General features: G+C 41.4%; 1 protein-coding gene across 2 annotated transcripts in view; it reads left to right on the forward strand.

Moving 5' to 3' along the window:
- USF3 (upstream transcription factor family member 3) overlaps window positions 1–18987 on the forward strand; it is a 44078-nt gene extending 25091 nt beyond the window's left edge. For both annotated transcript variants that reach the window (XM_004272051.3, XM_033432144.2), the window contains exons 5-7: window positions 329–411; window positions 8193–8289; window positions 10905–18987. In XM_004272051.3, the coding sequence (XP_004272099.1) occupies window positions 329–411; window positions 8193–8289; window positions 10905–17335 (6611 nt within the window). In that variant the 3' untranslated portion in view covers window positions 17336–18987. The remainder of the gene's footprint in view (window positions 1–328; window positions 412–8192; window positions 8290–10904) is intronic.
- Window positions 18988–22367: the final 3380 nt, after the last annotated feature.

Below are 22367 nucleotides of genomic sequence, written 5' to 3' on the forward strand. Positions count from 1 at the left end.
ATTAGAATCTCTAATAATTACTTGAAATATAATAATGGCCTAAGAGTAATGTAGTATTAGCACATTGTGTTTATAATTTGAATTTACTTATTATAGATTCCATTATTTTAAATCCTAATAAATGGTATGGCTTATATTGATTTCCATAACACTAAACCTAGAATATGACATTCTTAGAAATCTTATTGTAGTTATTTGTATTCAGTAGATACTATTTGATAAGACTTTCTTAGGTATTTCTTTACCTAAAATTTCTTTACCCAGGGAGAATGAGACACTTTGGCAGTAGTATTGTAAGGTTTGATAAATGAATTTTTCCTCTATCTAGTGGAGAGGCATAGAAAGAAGAAAATCAATGCTGGGATAAACAGAATAGGAGAGCTGATCCCATGCTCCCCTGCACTGAAACAGGTAAGAAATCCACTCATACTTTCACCAATTGCTTGTGATCAGATAATTCCCTAAGTTGTTTCTGTGCTCAGAATGATTATTTTTGTTCCCTGCCATTAATGGTTTTTTAGAGTTAATAATTGCCTCATTGTTTTTCATTTGCTCAATTTTCTATATACCTGCCTATCTTTAATTCTTTCCACACCTCCAACAGTCTCTTACTACAGTTTCTATATGGTCAAATTGCCACATAATTTCCATGTTCCCAATTTTTCCTTTGAACCTTTACTTCTGGAACCCTCTACCTTTCCTTTTCAATCTCAATTAGTTGGTTTCTTTCAACTCTTCTGTTTTTAATTTCAGCTCTTATATTTTTAATTTCCAAGTCTTTTTTTTCTTATTCTCTTTGTTCCTTTTCATACATGTTTTTTTATGGATATAATATCATCTCAGCTTTGAGAATATTATATAGGGTTTTGGTTTTTTTAAATGTTTCTTCTGTTTTCTATATTGTCTTTGTTTCTTCTGATTTCCTTTTCCCCTCCTCTGTTTTGATGTTTTGTCTTTCTTTTTGGAGACATTCCTTAAATGTTTAATGATACTTAGCTGTCTTTTTCATATTTGAGAACGAGGCATTAAAAAGCTGATTGAACAGGCTTGTGGTTTGGTGGTCCTAACTGTCCGGTGATTGGCTAGTGAGCTGATGTTTTTGTTATTGTTGCTGAACTAAACAATATCAGTATTTGTAGATTTCTTCTTTTGGGGTTAGCTATTAATTTTTATTTTCCGGAGAAGGATCCTTCAGCACCCTGCCTAGGAGTGGGAATGGTGGGAAAAGAACTATAAGGCTCATTGCCATCTTTCTGGGAGCTGGGCTGGGGAAGGGGTGCTGGAGAGTCTCATGCTTTAGAAGGCAGGATTTTACTTTACCTCCTGTTTTCATTTAGGAGCCTCATCTTGTCCACTTCTGTGCCAAGTAAGTATCCTTGAGGCTGAAATCTTCACAGAAAATAAACTTGTTCAAATTTCACAGAAAATAAACTTGTCTCCTGTGGTTGGGGAAGAGGGGAAATCATCCAGCTGCATAGGATGTGTGTGTGTGTGTGTGTGTGTGTGTGTGTGTGTGTGTGTGTGTGAGTGTGAGTGTGTGTGGTTCTTATTACTGCAAAAGAAGAATCTTTCTATCAGTCCCCTCAGTTTTAACCCATGCCTCACCCCACCTTCTGGGGTAGCTGGAGCTTCCCAGTCCCAAACCATCCCAGGCTTTTGGTGGGGAGGGCCAGATCAATGTGTTCACTTCACAACACTGTCTCCCTCAGCAAGGTCTTACAATTCAGTTTCTTTTCATTCTCCCCTACAAGATGGTACCTAGTCTTGCATAAATGTGCTTTTTAGTCTTTTTAAAAAGGTACTTTCTGTTTCCTTAACACACAGGCAAACTTAAGGGCAGGTACTATGTCTTCTGATTGTTTTTCTTTCTCCACATATCAGTGTATAGTAGCTGCTCACTAAGCACTGGTGTTTGTCCAATAAAATGTTCCTCCCCTTGGCTTTTATTCCTACAAGTTTATCTGAAAGGAAACCATAATCATTTCTCTTTCTTGGTGCCCTAGAATGTGCAATGGAAGTCAGTATTTGGTCTCCAGAAGCTGAATAGATTTAGATTTTCGTAACTATTGCCGCATGTCCCCACCCCCATCTGCAGTAGAGAAGCAGTAGGTGGGCATTATCAGGTTCTGCCTTTGTCTCGACATTTGCTTTAAGAAAGGACACTATCTTAGTTTCTTTCTCTAAAGTACGGTGTTTCCTGGGTTATACTGGATTTCTGATGGGACCCAGCCCAAGGGACCCAAAATTGTAACTTGCTGAACCAAAGCCCTAAATCACCGACTCCTACATGAAGAGAGCTATCAGATAAAGTACTGGAGATATTTAATAGTATAAATACTGGGTAGAGCTTAAATATTCACTGTAACATTTTTAAAAGCTGAAGAATAAAAAAAACGAAATTCCTCTTTCATAGCTTAAGTATTTATCAGTAATAGACTGGTAAACAAAATAAATACAGCCTTTAGAAAGTATAGCGTAGATGTAGATATATGCACACACATATCACATCTTATTTATCCATTCATTTTTTTTTTTTTAGGAATTTTGCCTTTTTTATTTTTAAATTTTATTTATTTATTTATTTATGGCTGTGTTGGCTCTTCATTTCTGTGCGAGGGCTTTCTCTAGTTGCGGCAAGCGGGGGCCACTCTTCATCGCGGTGCGCCGACCTCTCACTATTGCGGCCTCTCTTGTTGCAGAGCACAGGCTCCAGACGCGCAGGCTCAGTAATTGTGGCTCACGGGGCTAGTCGCTCCGCGGCATGTGGGATCCTCCCAGACCACGGCTCGAACCTGTGTCCCCTGCATTGGCAGGCAGATTCTCAACCACTGCACCACCAGGGAAGCCCTATCCATTCATCTATTGATGAGGACTTAGGTTGTTTCCATATCTTGGCTATTGTAAATAATGCTGCAATGAACATAGGGATGCATATATCTTTAGGAATTAGTGTTTTTGTTTTCTTTGGATAAATATCCAGGAGTGGAATTGCTTGATTGTATGGTCATTCTATGTTTAATTTTTTGAGGAGTCTCCATACTGTTTTCCATAGTGACTGCACCAATTTACATTTTCACCAACAGGACATGCAGGTTCCCTTTTCTTCACATCCTCACCAACACTTCTTATTTGTTGTTTTTGAGTTCTGTTTGTTAGTTTTTTCTGTTTTTTTAAATTATTTATTTATTTATTTGGTTGCTCCAGGTCTTAGTTGCGGCACATGGGATCTTCGTTGTGGCATGCGTGATCTTTAGTTGTGGCATGCATACTCTTAGTTGTGGCATGCATGCGGGATCTAGTTCCCCAACCAGGGATCGAACCCAGACCCCTGCACTGGGAGCACGGAGTTTTACCCAGTGGACTACCAGGGAAGTCCCTGTTGTCTTTTTGATAACAGACATTCTGAAAGGTGGGAGGTGATATCTCATTGTAGTTTTGATTTGCATTTCCCTCATGATACTGATGTTGAGCATCTTTTCATGTGCCTGTTGGCCATCTGCATTTCCTCTTTGGAAAAATGTCTATTCAGATCCTCTGCCCATTTTTTAATTGGGTTGTTTGGTTTTTGATATTTAATTGTATAAGTTCTTTGTATATTTGGATATTAACTCCTTATTGGATATATCATTTGCAAATATCTTCTCCCATTCAGTAGGCAGCCTTTTTGTTTTGTTGATAGTTTCATTCACTGTGCAGTAGGTGGGCATTATCAGGTTCTGCCTTTGTCTCAACTTTTGCTTTATGAAAGGACACTGTCTTAGTTTTTGTTTGATGTAGTCCCATTCGTTTATTTTTGCTATTGTTTCCCTTGCCTGAGGAGACAGATCCAAAAAAATATTGCTACAATTTATGTCAGAGTGTCCTGCCTATATTTTCTTCTAGGAGTTTTATGGTTTTCAGTCTTACATTGAGGTCTTTAATCCATTTTGAGTTTATTTTTGTATATGGTCTGAGAAAATGTTTTAATTTCATTCTCTTACATGTAGCTGTCCAGTTTTCCCAGCACCACCTAATAAAGAGATTGTCTTTTTCCCCAAAGTATCCTTGCCTCCTTTGTCATAGGTTAATTGGCCATAAGAGCATAGGTTTATTTCTGGGCTGTCTATTCTATTTCATTGCTCTATGTGTCTGTTTTTATGATAGTACCATACTGTTTGTTTGTTTGTTTGTTTTTGCCATGCCGCACGGCATGTGGGATCTTAGTTCCCCGACCAGGGATTGAACCCACATCCCCTGCATTGGAAGCATGGAGTCTTAACCACTGGACCACCAGGAAAGTCCCAGTACCATACTGTTTTGATTACTGTAGCTTTGTAGTATAATTTGAAACCATGCATGATACCTCCAGCTTTGTTCTTCTTTTTCAAGATTGTTCTGGTTATTTGGGGTCTTTTGTGTTTCCATACAAATACTAAAATTATTTGTTCTAGTTCTGTGAAAAAAGCCATTGGTATTTTGATAGGGATTGCATTGAATCTGTAGATTACCTTGGGTAGTATGCTCATTTTAACAATATTAGTCCTTCCAATCCATGAGCACAAAAATTACAGGCCAGTATCACTGATGAACATAGATGCAAAGATCCTCAACAAAATGTTAGCAAGTTGAATTCAACAGTACATTAAAAGGTTCATAAACAATGATCAAGAAGGATTTATCCCTGGGATGCAAGGATGGTTCACTATCTGCAGAGCAATCAATGTGTTACACCATATTAGCAAATTGAAGAATAAAAATCATATAATCATCTCAACAGATGCAGAAAAAGCTTTTGACATAATTCAACATCCACGTAAGATCAAAACTCTCAACGAAGTGGGTTTAGAGAAAACATACCTCAGCATAATAAAGCCATATATGACAGCCCACAGCTACCATCATATTCAATGGTAAGAAGCTGAAAGTATTTCCTCTAAGAAGACAAGAATGCCCACTCTTGCCACTTTTACTCATCATAGTACTGGAAGTGCTAGCCACAGAAATCAGATAAGAAAAGCAAATAGAAAGAATCCAAATTGGAAAGGAAGAAGTAAAACTGTCACTGTTTGCAGAACACATGGTACTCTTCATAGAAAATCCTAATGATGCCACCAGGAAACTACTAGAACTCATTAATGAATTTAGTAAAGTTGCAGGATACAAATTAATATACAGAAATCTGTTACATTTCTATACACTAACAGCAAACTATCTGAAAAAGAAATTAAGAAAACAATCCCATTTATAGTCATATCAAAAAGAATCAAATACCTAGGAATAAATGTAACTAAGGAGGTAAAAGACCTGTATTTGGAAAATTTTAAGACACTGATGAAGGAAATTAAAGACAACACAAACAGATGGAAAGATATACCATGCTCAAGGATTCGAAGATCCATAAAATGACCATACCATCCAAGATATATAAATATATATTTTTTAATTAATTAATTCATTTTATTTTTGGCTGCACTGGGTCTTTGTTGCTGCACATGGGCTTTCTCTAGTTGCAGCAAACGGTGGTTACTCCTTGTTGTGGTGCGCGGGCTTCTCACTGCGGTGGCTTATCTTGTTGTGGAGCACGGGCTCTAGGCATGCGGGCTTCAGTAGTTGTGGCACGTGGACTCTAGAGCACAGGCTCAGTAGTTGTGGAGCACGGGCTTAGTTGCTCCACGGCACGTAGGATCTTCCCCGACCAGGGATCGAACCTGTTTCCCTGCATTGGCAGGCGGATTCTTAACCATGCACCACCAGGGAAGTCCCCAAAATATATTTTTGAAAATTAAAACAAAATAATGTAACATACTTAAAATTTTTTTTGAAGTACAGTTGACTTACAGTGTTGTGACAATCTCTGCTGTATAGCAAAGTGACTCAGTTATACACATATATACATTCTTTTTTTTTAATATTCTTTTCCATTATGGTTTATCCCAGGAGATACAATATAGTTCCCTGTGCTGTACAGTAGGACCTTGTTGTTTATCCATTCTAAACGTAATAGTTTGCATCTACCAACCCCAAACTCCCAGTCCATCTCTCTCCCTCCCCGCCTCCCCCTTGGCAACCACAAGTCTGATCTCTATGTCTGTGAGTCTCTTTCTGTTTCATGGATAGGTTCATTTGTGCTGTATTTTAGATTCCACATATAAGTGATATCATATGGTATTTGTCTTTCTCTTTTTTACTTACTTCAGTTAGTATGATAATCTCTAGTTGCATCCATGTAACATACTGTTTATAGTATCCTTCTATCTGGGTTTTTAAAAAAAGATTTATATATATATATATATATGTATTGGCATAGAATATTTCTGGAAAGACACATAAGTAACTTACAGTTGTTGACTCCGGAAAGGGGTTTGGAGGGCTAAAGTCAAAAGGAATGTACTTTTCATTATATATCTCTTCATATTATTTACATTTTTTTTACCATATGCATATATTATATTTTCAATTTTAAAAATTTAAGTAAAGATACAGGAACTTTGACATAAAATACGATCATTTTGAGAAAACTTAGGAATGGAATATATTGGGAGCATGACACCAGAACTCAATCAAGTGACATTGTTATCTCAACCTACTATTTAGAATAGTTTGTAGTTGTGGTTGACAGAGTAAAGAATAACATTAAAGTCTAAAATCTTTCCATGGTCTTGCAGACTCTCTCTGGCCTCTCTCCTCTTACTGTTCCCAATATACTTGACTCTAGTCTCACTCACTTCCTTACTATTCCTCCAACATGCCAAACTCAGCCCCACCTGAGGACCTTTGTCCTTGCTGATCCTGATACCTGAGCCTTCTTCCTCCACATATCCACAGGGCATAATTTATTGTACTCCCTTCAGATTTTTGCTTAAATATCACCTTACAGAGAGACCTTCCCCAGCTTCCCTATATTAAATAGATTGTAGCAGAATGTCTTGGTCAGTTTGGGTTGCTATAAGAAAATTACCATAGACTGGGTGGCTTAAATAACAACAATGTATTTCTCACAGTTCTGGAGGCTGGAAGTCCAAGATCAAGGTGTCACCAGGTTCGGTTCCTGATGTGGGCTTTCTTCTTGGTTGTGTCCTCACATGACAGAGAGAAAGATCACCTCTCTCATGTCTTTTCTTCTAAGGGCAGTGATCTCATCCATGAGGGATCTATCCTCATGACCTAATTACCTCCCAAAGGCCCCACCTTCAAATACCATCACATCAGGGATTAGGGCTTCAACATGAATTGTAGGGGGACACACACATTCAGTCCACAGCACAGAGTAACCTCTGCCATCTCTCTGGCCCCCTCCTTACCCTACTTTACTATTATTTTTTTAATATCTTACAATTTATTTGTCAATTATACCTCAATAAAGCTGAACAAATAAGGAAAAACAATATAGTTCTTCTAATGAGTCCAAGAAATAATGCATTTGACGTACTTAACATAGGACCTGACAAACAGTAGCTACAAGAAGCTAGCAATTATTAAGCACTTTCCATACCCCACTAACTGTGTTCTCAGAGTGTTACATGCTCTCTCTATATTAAAGACTTTAATCCTTACCACACCCTTCAAGGTACGTACTTTTATTATCCCCATTTTACAAATGAAAAACTGAGGTTTAGAAAGACTAAGTAACTTTCCCCAGTTACAGAAATGCTAAGTGGGGGAATCTGCGCTTCCATCCATTATGCTCTTCTGTGATCTGGAATAATAAAGCACACAGTAAATATCATAGTAAGAGGGGAATAATACCTACCATCTAGCCAAGGAAATATAGAGTTCTAGAACAGAGAGGCCCAGGGAAGAGCTCCTAGAGAAAGATGCATCTAAGCTCAAACCTAGACCGGGCAAGGGAGGTGACTAGATTAACAGTGAGTGAAGTACCCTACTTGCTTTTTCTTCATAATATTTATCACCACCCGATTTTATTTATAAATATAAATAGATATTAATATATAATAGTTCCTCAAAAATAAATAATATTCCTCAAGGTCAGGAACTTTGTCCCTTTAGTTTATTATATCCCCAGTGCCTAGAACAGAGCCTCAATAAATACTTACTAAATGAAAGAGGAACAGTAGAAGTTTTGAATATGGTGGCAGTTTTAAATTTTGAAAAGATACGTATCACATATATGTGATAAAACCAAAGCTTTAACTTTTTTCTGGCAAGTTCTTACCCTTCAGTGAAACTTTTAAATGGTTGATTTTCTTTGGCAGAGCAAGAATATGATCCTGGACCAAGCCTTTAAGTATATAACAGAATTGAAAAGGCAAAACGATGAACTCCTGCTTAATGGAGGAAACAATGAACAAGGTAAAGATTTTAAGATTCTTACTTTCTGTTGTTTTTTCAATGTTCAGGCCTTTGTGTCACAGTGCAACTTATATTAGGATACAGAAGGCTTTTTTGCCCCAGTTCATTAAGATCATGCATTGGGTGGGCCTGTGAGAATAGTGTTGCAAATAAATTCAACCTAGTTGACCTCTTTTCCCCCTTCTTTGAGCAACTCTAACCTTGTAGGCATACACAATTTTGATTTTTTACTCTTCTTGTACTTCATGTTTGCTAAACTCATGATGCAAATAATACTGGATCATGATGCAAATAATACTGGATCTCCTTCCTTCCAGGTGGATCTTCCAGCTAGGGGAATCCCATAAGAGGATGCAGCGGGAGTCCTGCTCAGTGTAACTTAAAACAGATAAAGATATGCCTGTGCCAGGACTTAACTAGGAGTTAACTCCGAAGGCCAAAACATTCAGTTCATAATTGTTTATACTGCATGTAATGTGTGCGTGAGACTGCCTGGTCATTTAATAACATTTGATTTTTAGAGGTGACTTTTTTATGCTATCAGATGAGTTCTCTTTTCCCATTTGCATTGGAGAGAAGGTTTCCTTGTAACAGCTAAAAAGAAAAATGAGAATCTCCTGTGACAACTCAGTAGGTCACCTTAAAAGGAGACAAACCTCAGAATTTGCTGATGTGGGAGCAATGCTGGGCTGTGTTTATTGTAAGAAGTGCTGGAAAGCACATCCAGAAGGTCGGCATTCTGAATTCTTGTTTACTTTCAGTTAGCTGACAACTTACCCCTCCCCTCAGTCAGCTGTCTTTTATGGTCCAGGTCCTGTTTTATGATGCTGTCAGGCAATTAGGTACGTAATCAATATTTGGTAACCATTTTGAGGCACCCACAAAAGGGATAGTAAGGCTAGAGTGATGTATAGACTTTTCTAATGAGGGCTCCTCTGGTTTCACAGTCCAGCATCTGAGGCAATCGAGTTACCCTAGGGAAAAGGGAAACTTGAAGAAATACAAGTTGCAGGCGGTTCAGGAAGAGCTGAACAGCCAGGCCAGGGGTTGGGGCAGCACCCGAGGCCCCTTAAGTCCGACCGTGTTGTCATCGCGGTCATGATCCTTTCTTTGGTTCTGTTTTGTATCTGCTCTCTCTTCTTTTCCCAGCAGCTTCCTCCACATACTCACTGTCCACATGACAGTCTTGCACAGTGGCCACAGCATTGCTCTTGGGAGTCAGGCCCACCTAGGTTTGAGCCTTGACTTCCTTTGCTCACTCAGTACCTTTGGCCAGTTACTTAACCTCTCCAAGTGTCAGTTTCCCTGTCTTAAAATGAGGATAATCATAGCATCTGTCTAGTCGACTTTAGGCAAATTATATAGCTACTCTGAACCTGTTTCTTACAGCTAAAAGTGATGATGACAAAGGTGTTTGTCCCATCTCGTGGTTGTTATGAGGATTAAGTAAAGCACTTAAAGCGCAGCACAAGAGTAAATGCTTGATAAGTGTTACCTGTTGTTGTTGTTGTTATTATTATTATCATTAAATGAGACAGTGAATGAAAAGTGCCAGGCATAGAGTAAGTGCACAATAAGTGAGAACCATCTTCTCTATTACTTGGTCCATGATAATTGTCCTTTAATTTCTAGCGTCCATAGCACATTGGCATCTTTCTTCTGTGGCTCTTTCTTTAAATAGCTGAGAAAAACAATCTGATAGTCTCAGCTCCTCCTTGTTGGAACAGAACCTGTTACTTCAGGCTACCTCATAAGGTACTGGCCTTGAGGATCGGCTGCCTTTGGCGGAGGGAATGGGGGAGAATACCTACTATGGCACGGCAGGTGGGGATGTACAGGGTCACAGAGCGTACATACCAACAGCCAAGGCTGACCCTTAGTATCCGTGGTTGAGGCTGTCTCCTTTAAAACAGTGTAGGGCATCACGGACATCTTCATTACTCACTAGCATACACACATTGGCCCTACCAAGGAAAAAGTGGTCCTTTCTTCAGCACTCTCCCATCTTACTTCTTACATGTTCTGCTTGGTCTCTGTCATTTCAAAGGGTAAGATAGAAACCAGTTTAAAGCCATTTATAAAAGAGACTGTCGGGAGTTCCCTGGTGGCCTAGTGGTTAGGATTCTGGGCTTTCACTGCCGTGGTCCCAGGTTAAGTCCCTTGTTGGGGAACTGAGATCCTGAAAGTCATGCAGAGGGGCCAAAAAAACTCTCTGTTACCACCATAAAGTAATGTTAGTTATTGCAACATTTAAATGCTATTATATTGATATTCAGTGTTATTTTCCTAGCATGTTACCATGACATCAGTATGTCTTTCCTTGCTGCCCTATTTTGAATTTTGGAATTTTGAGATTTCTACATTATGAGTAATTTCTGACCTTTGAATTGTTGACCTTTAAAGATACATACTTTTCAAAGGATTAGGATAGAAATTTGAGACACCATTCTAAAAAGAAGAAAGAACTTATATTAGAAAAGAGCTGAAGATTCTCAATTGAGGTATTTAGAATGCTAAAATTAGTATTCAGTAGTTTAGTATACAGCTGTTTCTTAAATTATTATAAATATTGACACTTAGAAGTAATTTTTTCATTTTTGTTTTTGATATTGTAGCTGAAGAAATTAAAAAGCTACGTAAACAACTGGAAGAAATTCAAAAAGAAAATGGCCGATATATTGAATTACTGAAAGCAAATGACATATGTTTATATGACGACCCCACAATCCACTGGAAAGGAAATCTTAAAAACTCAAAGGTCTCTGTTGTTATTCCCAGTGACCAGGTTCAAAAGAATATCATTGTTTATTCCAGCGGGAGTCAGCCTGGTGGAAATAGCCAGGGAACAGCTGTTCAGGGGATAACCTTTAACGTTGGGCATAATTTACAGAAGCAAACTGCCAATGTGGTACCAGTACAGAGGACTTGCAATCTTGTGACTCCTGTGTCTATTTCTGGAGTTTACCCTTCTGAAAACAAGCCATGGCATCAGACCACGGTTTCTGCATTGGCTGCCAACCAGCCTGTTCCTCTTTGTCTTCCTGCTACCATTTCTGCTCAAAATATTCTTGAGATTTCCACCTCCGAAAGCGAGTCGAGTGTGCTTGGTGCCAGCAGTGGCTCACTGATGACTGTCCCTGTCGGGCCTGTACCACCCCAGCATCATTCATTGCACACATGTCTAAAGGATCAAAATTCTTCTGAAAATAAGAATGGGCAAGAGAGCCCCAAATTATTGAAGAAAACAGTCCCTTGTGCCACAGGCATCTCCCCCAGCTGCTCAGCAACTGCCACTAAAGGACACCAAGGAAGCAAGTCCTGCCTGGGCGTACAGGAGTGCAGAGGTGACTTTCAAACCACCTCTGTTGTTTCCGTTACCACGACAGTCTGCTCCCAGCCTCCAAGATCTGCAGGTGATTCTTGTCCAGCGAGCATTAGCAAGGGTGCAGACTTGACAAGTGTTACTGCGGTGGTGGCCCCGTCTGCCCCTGGAGGAGAGGAGACCACCACCCCTGTGAGCACCCTTTCTGCAAACCCTGTGGACAGTGGTTGGACTCTTTCTTGTTCTTTGCCTTCTTCAGCTGTTAGTGCTTCAGATTTGAAAAACATTAATAGCCTTACCCGAATTTCCTCAGCTGGAAACACGCAGACGACGTGGACTACTTTGCAACTGGCGGGAAACACTATTCAGCCCTTAAGCCAGACACCATCTTCTGCTGTGACTCCGGTATTAAATGAGTCTGGTACTAGCCCCACCACGGCCAACCACAGTAGATGTGTGGCTACAGGCGTCAACTTGAATAATTCCTTTCCAGCAGATGGGCAGCCAGTTGAGCAAGTAGTTGTAACCTTGCCTTCTTGTCCATCTTTACCTATGCAGTCACTGATTGCCCAGCCACAAGTTAAATCTCAGCCTCCAAAAAGTATCCTTCCATTGAATTCAGCAATGCAAGTGATTCAGATGGCTCAGCCAGTTGGGTCGGCTGTTAACGCAGCTCCTGCTAATCAAAACGTTATCATTCTTCAGCCACCCAGCACCACCCCGTGCCCAGCAATGATGAGGGCAGAGGTTCCCAACCAAACAGTAGGTCAACAGATAGTAATCATACAGGCAACTAATCAGAACCCTTTGCCACTCCTCTCCGCTCCACCTCCTGGTTCTGTTCGACTCCCTGTCAATGGAGCCAGTGCTATCATAGGGTCTAACAATTCAGTGCAAAATGTTTCGACCCCACAGAGTTTTGGAGGAAAGCACCTTGTCCACATATTACCAAGACCTTCATCTTTATCAGCATCTAATTCAACACAGACTTTTTCTGTAACCATGTCAAACCAACAACAGCCTCAAACGATTTCTTTAAATGGACAGCTCTTTGCTTTGCAGCCTGTGATGTCTTCATCAGGAACTACAAGTCAAACCCCTATGCAAATTATTCAACCCACCACCAGCGAAGATCCAAATACCAATGTTGCCCTGAATACATTTGGCGCTTTGGCCAGCCTCAATCAAAGCATATCGCAGATGGCTGGGCAAAGCTGTGTACAACTGTCTGTTAGCCAGCCTGCCAATCCTCAAACTGCTGCAAATAGTCAAACCACCCCAGCTAACTGTGTTGCATTAACAACAGCTGTAGCATCTCCCATGACAACGGAGAATTCAGCCACACTACCCAGTACGTATAATCTAGTGACCACTCCCTCAATGAACACTGTAGCTTGTTTGCCTAACCTGAAGCCCAAAAGGCTGAATAAGAAGCCGAGTGTCAAGAAACACGTAGCCACTAATAAGTCAGCCTGCACCCTGAATCCAGCCAGAGATGTGGGTAAGTTAGACTGCCCCAGCACCGAAGGCTCCACAGAGCCATCGTGTAATGATGGACTTCTGGACAGCCTCCCTGGTGTGTTACCATCGGTCACTATGTCCCAGGTAAATAGTGTGAGTGTTTCTGGCTCACATTCTTTGGATGTTCTGAATTCTGAATCAGTGATACCTGAGTCCGTACCCAAATCTAAGTCAGCAGAAGAGTCTAGCTCATCCTCCCAAGAATCCGTAACAAGTGAACATTTTACAATGGCCCCAGCAAAATCCAAAGATTCTCTCCCCGTTTTGCAACGAGAGACATCTCAGGATAAGCCAGCAGCTAGTTTGGCATTGCCAGCTGCTGCCAAATCCTGCACTTCAGCCAACGTGTTGATTTCGTCTGCAAACGATCCCCACGTTTTGGTTTCTCAGGTTTCTGATTTGTCGTCTGCCACGAGCACTGCAAGTACTGACTGTGTTTCTGAGGTAGAAGTCATTGCTGAACCTTGCAGGGCTGAGCAAGGTTCATCAGCTACAGTGCAAACCACAGGTCTCTTAAAGGGGCAGGGTTTAACTGCACTGCTCTCTGGTCTTGCTAAAGAAAAAGACCCTCAGAAATCACCTCTTTCAGTCCAGGTGGACCATCCTGACTTTTCTTCAGAAAATTCTAAAATAGTCCATTCAAGTGTTGATTTACATCCCAAACAGGAGCTATTACTGATGAGCAGTGAGGACAGAGATCCAGGACAGCATCATTCCTGTATCTCTGATCAGGAGGTTATTAATGGTTCTTTGCTCACCAGTAGGCAGGCTGACTCCCCCATGTCAACCAGCTCTGGCAGTAGTCGTAGTTTCTCAGTTGCATCCATGCTTCCTGAAACAACTAGAGAGGATGTCACCAGCAGTGCAACGACTAATACGTGTGACAGCTGTACCTTTGTAGAGCAAACTGATATAGTTGCTCTTGCAGCAAGAGCTATTTTTGACCAGGAGAACCTTGAGAAGGGAAGAGCTGGCGCCCAGGCTGATATGAGGGACGTTCCTTCAAAGCCTTCCGAAGCATCCTCTTTAGAGGGAGACCAGCCTTTCAAAACCCAGATATCTAAAGAGAATGGCCCGGGACAGGCAGAAGCGACACCAAATGAATTTAATTCTCAGGAGTCAATTGAAGCAACTGTGGGTCGGCCCCTTGAAAAACCAAGTTGTTCTATAGGGATGAAAACATCAAATGCCTCTTTACAGGTTTCGACTTCTCAGCCGCCAAGCATCACCAGTTTAAGTGTGAATAATCTTATCCATCAGAGCAGCATCAGCCATCCTCTGGTCAGCTGCGCTGGTTTAGCCCAGACTTCAGAGCCAACAGCTGTTCCTGCCACGGTTAATCTGACGGTTTCATCCAGCTCCTATGGCAGTCAGCCTCCTGGCCCATCTCTGATGACCGAATACTCCCAAGAACAGCTCAGTACCATGGCCGGTACCATACCAAATCCACAGATTCAGGAGCCACTCTTAAAGCCAAGTCACGAAAGCCGTAAAAACTCTGCTAAGCGTGCTGTCCAAGATGACCTTTTACTCTCTTCAGCTAAACGTCAAAAGCATTGTCAGCCGGCTCCCCTCCGGCTTGAAGGTCTGTCCCTGATGAGCCGAACTCCAGACAGCATTTCCGATCAAACTCAAATGATGGTTAGTCAGATCCCTCCCAACTCGTCAAACTCAGTTGTACCTATTAGCAACCCAGCACATGGAGACGGCCTTACGCGGTTATTCCCACCTGGTAACAACTTTGTGGCCCCTGCGTTGAGGCAAACTGAGGTTCAGTGCAATTCGCAGCCTTCCGTGGCTGAGCAGCAGCAAACGCAGGCCAGCCAACATCTGCAGGCCCTGCAGCAGCATGTGCCAGCTCAAGGGGCGCCTCACCTGCATAGTAACCACCTCTACTTGAAGCAGCAGCAGCAGCAGGCGGGGCAGTTAAGAGAGAGGCATCACTTATACCAGCTGCAGCATCACGCACCTCACGCAGAGAGCTCTGTCCACGCTCAGCCCCACGTCCACCAACAGAGAACCCTGCAACAGGAAGTCCAGATGCAGAAAAAGAGGACTCTTGTCCAGGGCACTCAGGCCTCTCAGCTTCCTCTACAACCCAAGCACCATGGAACTGACCAATCCCGACCCAAGAGCGGTCAGCCACACCCCCACCATCAGCAGATGCAACAACAGATGCAGCAACACTTTGGAAGCTCCCAGCCAGAGAAAAGCCGTGAAAATCCTTCCACAAGCCGCAGTCACCATAACCATCTCAGTCAAGACATCATGCACCAGCAGGAGGTGGGGAGCCGGCAGCAAGGTGCGGGGCTTTCTTCTGAACACGTATCTGGGCATAATCCAATGCAGAGGCTTCTGACATCAAGAGGCATAGAGCAGCAAATGGTGTCCCAACCGAGTATCGTGACGAGACCTTCAGACATGACTTGTACTCCACACAGGCCAGAGAGAAATAGAGTTTCAAGTTACTCTGCGGAGGCACTCATTGGAAAGACATCTTCCAACTCAGAGCAGAGAATGGGTATATCGATTCAGGGTTCCAGAATTTCAGATCAGCTTGAAATGAGAAGCTACCTTGATGTTCCCAGAAATAAGAGTTTGGCCATTCATAATATGCAGGGTCGTGTGGACCATACTGTTACCTCAGATATCCGCCTTTCTGACTGTCAGACATTTAAGCCAAGCGGAGCCAGTCAGCAGCCCCAGAGTAATTTTGAAGTACAGTCTTCAAGAAATAATGAAATAGGTAACCCTGTGTCATCCTTGAGGAGTATGCAGTCCCAGGCCTTTCGAATTAGTCAAAACCCTGGTCCACCACCAATTGACCGCCAAAAGAGATTACCTTACCCACCAGTTCAGAGCATCCCAACAGGAAATGCTGTCCCACCAAGGGACAGTGAAAATACATGTCACCAAAGTTTCATGCAGAGTTTACTTGCCCCTCACCTGGGTGATCAGGTCATTGGGAGCCAGAGATCACTGCCAGAGCATCAGAGGAATACACAGTGTGGTCCCTCCTCTGCAATCGAATATAATTGTCCCCCAACTCATGAAAGTGTCCATATTAGAAGAGAGAGTGAGAGTCAGAATAGGGAGAGTTGTGACATGTCCCTGGGTGCAATTAACACCAGGAACAGCACTTTGAATATTCCGTTTTCGAGTTCTTCTTCCTCAGGAGATATTCAAGGTCGAAACACAAGTCCCAACGTTTCTGTACAGAAGTCCAATCCCATGAGGATTACTGACAGTCACGGGACCAAGGGCCACATGAACCCTCCAGTCACAACCAACATGCATGGGGTTGCAAGGCCAGGTTTGCTGCATCCGTCTGTGTCTCACGGAAATGCTGACCAAGGGCCTCCTGTACGTCAAACTAGTTCTTCAGTTCCCCAGCGATCAAGGCATCCCTTGCAGGACAGCAGTGGTTCCAAAATTCGTCAACCTGAAAGGAATCGCTCTGGAAACCAAAGACACAGTAATGTCTTTGATCCAAGTCTTCCCCATCTTCCTCTGTCTACTAGTGGCAGTATGATTCTCGGACGCCAACAACCCGCTACAGAAAAGAGAGGAAGTATTGTTCGTTTCATGCCCGATGGCCCACAAGTACCTAATGATAATTCAGCGCCTGACCAGCATACACTATCACAAAATTTTGGTTTTCCGTTTATTCCTGAGGGTGGCATGAATCCACCAATAAATGCGAATACTTCTTTCATTCCACAGGTTACTCAGCCTAGTGCCACTCGAACTCCAGCCCTCATCCCTGTAGATCCCCAAAATACTCTCCCCTCCTTCTATCCCCCGTACTCTCCTGCTCATCCTACACTGTCCAATGATATTTCAATCCCCTATTTTTCTAATCAAATGTTCTCGAATCCTAGCACAGAGAAGGTAAACAGTGGAAGTTTGAATAACCGATTTGGATCAATTTTATCTCCTCCCAGACCTGTTGGTTTTGCTCAACCAAGTTTTCCTCTTCTCCCTGACATGCCCCCAATGCACATGACCAACTCTCACTTATCCAATTTTAATATGACATCTTTGTTTCCAGAAATAGCTACAGCTCTCCCTGACGGCTCAGCAATGTCACCTTTGCTTACGATAGCAAACTCCTCTGCCTCGGACTCTTCCAAGCAGTCCTCAAACAGACCTGCCCACAACATAAGCCATATTTTAGGTCATGATTGCAGTTCAGCTGTTTAAATACTGACTGACTGTACATAAATGTAATGGGTGAGATTACAAATGTATTTGTGTGTGTATTCACACATGTGCACAGGAAGAGAGAGAGTGTGTGAGTGTATCTCCTTGTGTTTGTATAATCAATTGTCAGTTATCTTCTGAATGTAGGGAAGCCGTGTCAGAGATGAGGCAAATACTGGGTCGTCGAAAACAAATTATCTTTCATTTTTAACTGCATGGTGTACTTTTTAAATTTTCCAAGCAGATTTACATTTTCAAGTTTGATCTGTAATCTGACATTCCCTAGATATTAATCGGCTGGAAGTTGAGGGAGATCATCTTGGTGTGTCCTGGGTGGTAGGAAGGAACCTAGATTTTAAACTTGATTGTTGATAATTTGTAAAATAGTTGAGCTGATTGAGTTGCTTTCCAAAAATACAGACAGTTCGATGTAACACAATGGCTCATAACCAAGTACGGGCCAGTGTCAGCATCTAGAACAGTTTCTTACCCATGGCAGGTGTTGAATTAATGTAGAATGAATGTCCATGATTCAAGTCAAGCAGTTAGCAAATAAATGAGTTGTTTAATCAACCTGTGTTCCCAAGGTTTGGTTTAGGTAGAGGCTTCTTTCTTAATTATAACAATTCATAAATTATCTGAGTGTCATGTCTTGTTCTCCAAATTAGGGAGCCATGTTATCCTTTAATGTGCCAAGATCCTGTAAAAGCAAAGGTCTTCCTTAAACAAGTAGCCTTAAAAGTGGAAAGCTAAAAAGCAGAGTACATAGATGTTCTCCATTTTGTACTTGCATTTTGCATCAGGCCATAAGGATAAAAGCAGTTGTATTGTGGAGTTTTGCATGTGTTCAGTTAAAGATTGTTTGATCCATTGAGTTTTGTTGTAGAATTCTCTTCTATTTATTTGATCTTGAAATAAGTTCTTTTATATTTGTTTAATCATTAGGGACTGATCAGTAAATAGCGTGTTTGGAATCTACACAGTTATTTGAGCCTTACTTTTAAAATATTTCTGAACAGAGTCTTAAGCTCTGTCAGTATTTTCATTACTGATATTTATATTTAAAATATGGCATTGTATATTGCATTATTACCCTTCATAGTAGAATTACAATGAGAAGATGAATTTGTTCATTATTTTTCCTGATGGTAGATGTGAAATGGTGCTTCAAAACCTTGTCTTTGCATATGTCCACGTGTGTGAGCGTGTGTGTACTCGGACATAGATTTTAAAGTATAAACTGGCTCTTTAAAAATAGGCCTGCCACCTGAAAATGAGGAATTGGGACCTGAGGCCTGCTGAAGTGTAGAAGAACTTGATGTAGCGTTTTTTAAAAGCCCCGCTGAAGTTAATAATGAATTTTAAAAATATATTCAAAATTCATGAATTGAATTTTGAAAACTTAATTAAAAATTAAGAAAACATATGTACTCACATTCTCAAGCCCATTAATTTTCGTTGTTGTTATAGTCTGCCAAAAATGGGATGGAGTGGGAGATATAAACTGTTCTGTCTACTCTGTTAGCAAAGTGAACCCACGGACCAGAATTTTGTGTTTTTTTCCTTAAAAAAAACCTCCTAAGGCTTGGTTAGAGCAGTTAACTCCAGTGAATACCTCTATTAAAGACTCAGCAAAAGGGTCATCTGTGCCTCTTCAACTGTTCTCACCAAATTTTCCCGTCTCTTCCTGCTGCCAGCTGAGGCAGCCTCCTGGGGGCAAAAACAAAAAAAGAAAAATGTATTTTCTCCCTTCAAAACGCTCGCGGGGAGGAATAGGAGGGCATCGTGAATTAGTTACTTAAACAAGACAGTAGATAAACACAGTAGTCAATTGAGAAAAAATATGTGAGGTTTATAACTTAAAAAACTAACTGGGGCTTCCCTGGTGGCGCAGTGGTTGAGGGTCCGCCTGCCGATGCAGGGGACGCGTGTTCGTGCCCCGGTCCGGGAGGATCCCACGTTCCGCAGAGCGGCTGGGCCCGTGAGCCATGGCCGCTGAGCCTGTGCGTCCAGAACCTGTGCTCAACAATGGGAGAGGCCACAACAGTGAGAGGCCCACGTACCGCAAAAAAAAAAAAGAAAAAAAAACTAACTGAGTTTTAAGCTTTAACATTCAAGTTTTTCTTTTTTCTTGAAAGATCCAGTCTGCTAATTGCAAGGACTGGTTTCAATGTGTTCAGCTATTCATTCTCCCTCCCTCCCTTCCTCCCTCTCTCTTTCTTACCTTGTCTTTCTCTCTCTGTCTCCCCCTCCTCCTCCTGTACCCGCCAACACACACACAGTGGCTGTTGAGTTCTGAAGAACTGGGGACTGTTAGAATTGAGACTAAGGTAACAGGCTAAGAAGCAGCTCGATTTGAACATTCAGTGGAAAGGCCCCAAGCCTGGTACTTGCAGATATTTCTCTGTTGCCTCGATTGTATTTTTCTGCTCAGCTCTGTTCAGAGGTAGCATTTACATTCCTCAGATCTTTCATTCCAGGAATATAACACTTTGATCCCGAAAGAGTCTCTACCCTCTAAGTAAGGCTTATTTGACCATTGGAGGAAAGATATGACCATCTGCAAATAATTTGGCTCCTGTTTACATGTAGCTCTAATTATCTTACAGACATGTATGTATGTAAGAGATCATTTTATACACAAACTCAATTCTGAAAGTGTTCAGAGCACAGTAATCTTACTTGATTTATAAGCACGAGTATATGAGTTTTTTTTTTTTTTTTTTTTCCAGTACGCGGGCCTCTCGCTGCTGTGGCCTCTCCCGTTGCGGAGCACAGGCTCCGGACGCGCAGGCTCAGCGGCCATGGCTCACGGGCCCAGCCGCTCCGCGGCACGTGGGATCTTCCCGGACCGGGGCACGAACCCGTGTCCCCTGCATCAGCAGGCGAACTCTCAACCACTGCGCCACCAGGGAAGCCCGAGTATATGAGATTTACCAGCAGTATTAAGTATTTGATAATTAGAGCTACATGATCTGGGGGAGGAAATTTATTATTTAATATCTAACGAGCTCTGGATATAATTTTGGCAAAGGAATGGCAGAGAACATGGTCAATTTTTGTTATAGTAAATTTAATGTTATTCATGGCTTTCTAATATATGTCTATAGAATGTAAATCCATTTCCACAGATAAATTTGTAATTTCTAGAAATACACTAACAGGTAGGAGTCATAAGTGAGAGTCATTGATTAAATTGTTTCTCTCTCTTGTAGTGTTATTGATCCCATAGAATCAGTTTCAGAAAGTGGTTGATTCCTCTAGACATTTTACACAGCAACTTCTGATGAGGTGAAAATTTTCAGATTTCTCATCATGTAAAAAATTCTATTGTGTCAATCATGGATAAAAGAAATCAACTTTGATGTCATTTCTTTTTTTTTTTTTTTTTTGGTACATACAGATTGTTTCGGGGTGTTTTATACTGCTCCAGGAAGTTTATTTTTATTTTAAAACCTTTGGGGTGTACCAGAGGTGGCACCCTTTTTCTAAGTAAGGAATGCAAATTCCAGAGTGATCATGCTTTATAAAATGTAATGTATCAGAACTTTGGGAAGAGAAGGACGAGGAAGGAATGTTCTTTTTCAGTGATTTTCAGTCACATATCAGGGTGAACTGCAATGAGGATCAACTTTTAAAAATCAGGCTTCTTAATATACAAAATTATTTAAACATTTTAAAGATAATTCATTTGCCTTGCTCTTGCCTTCTAACATTGGCCATTTCATGGAGAGGCTAAGATTTATACTCCAAAAAAATGTAGAAATACATTTTAATGGGAGTGAAGTTTTTAAAATTTGAGAAAGGGTAAAGACTCACTAATATGCATCTTCTTAGCTTTATCCTTCCTTTGATACATGAGTACTTAGGCTCTTATTTTCTGCCGTCTGCTCCATGTCAAACAGGTGGCAGGGAATCTGGTCATTTCCTTAGAAGGATGATTACTCCTCTGCCTTGAAACATTTATTGAGTCCAGTGTCTATTGGATCGGTGTGTGATAGGGACTCATACTTCCAAATCAGTGATTCCCAAATGCCTGCCTTTGGAAACCATTATATCTCCTATTCTATTAAGGGGCAACAAGAATTTCTCAAAACAAAAGTAGTTCACGACCGACTGAAAATGTTTAATGTGCCATATAGTTCTGTCCCTTGTTTGGGAGAGTTTTTTTTGTTTCCCCCCATGGAGGAGTAAAGAAAAGGCAAATGTGGTACCAAAATCAGACGGCTTTGGGTTGATATCCTTCGGAACCTGGAAGTCGTTGTTCTAATTCTGTTGTCTCTCTAAATCTGCCTTTGCCCAGAGATAATGACCTATGGCTGTGTACTTCCAGAGGGCAATAATAAATGATGATTTTATGATACCTTTATGCAAATTAATGGCCAGAAATTAGTTTCTTCTCCGATACCTTTTTGGCTGAAGGATACCATTTCTCCTTCCTCCAGAGTCCAACAGAAAAGGGTCCTTTTTTTACTTAACAATATCCTCCCTGCATTCTACACTTCCTGTGTGAACCTAAGAGTGTTTCTACTAGAGTCTGTGGGGGACATAAGGTTCAGATTGAGGCCATCCAGGTGTTCTGGGAAGAAGTGTTGAGGAACTTCTTGGACACAGAGCTTCTAGTTGTGCCCCCATGCCACTACCCTGAGACTGCACTTTACCTGCAACTGTGCCTCTGGTCCTAGGACCAGCCATTGGAACATACTGCTCACTCACTCCTCTGTTACAGCAGAGGACCGGCCGGGATGGTCCATGCTGTGTAATCAAACACCTAGACGACAAGTACAGCTGATGTTTCTCACTGTTGCCTTATCATTCTCGGAGCCATCTTTAAAGCCGATCTTGTAAAACACTTAGTTAGATGCAAGACTCCTTTTAAACTCAGAGCTTGTATGTGGTGGCCATTCAACATTCTTCTTTCTAGATTTGCACAAACCCTGTCAACTGTAATCATTTTCTGGCACATGCCTGTGTTCAGATGCTTCATAAACATGAGCCAACCTGGGTTGAAAATATTGGGGATAGTATCCAA

This window comes from Orcinus orca, chromosome 5 (genome assembly GCF_937001465.1).
Source record: "Orcinus orca chromosome 5, mOrcOrc1.1, whole genome shotgun sequence".
In the NCBI taxonomy this organism is placed as follows: Eukaryota; Metazoa; Chordata; class Mammalia; order Artiodactyla; family Delphinidae; genus Orcinus; species Orcinus orca.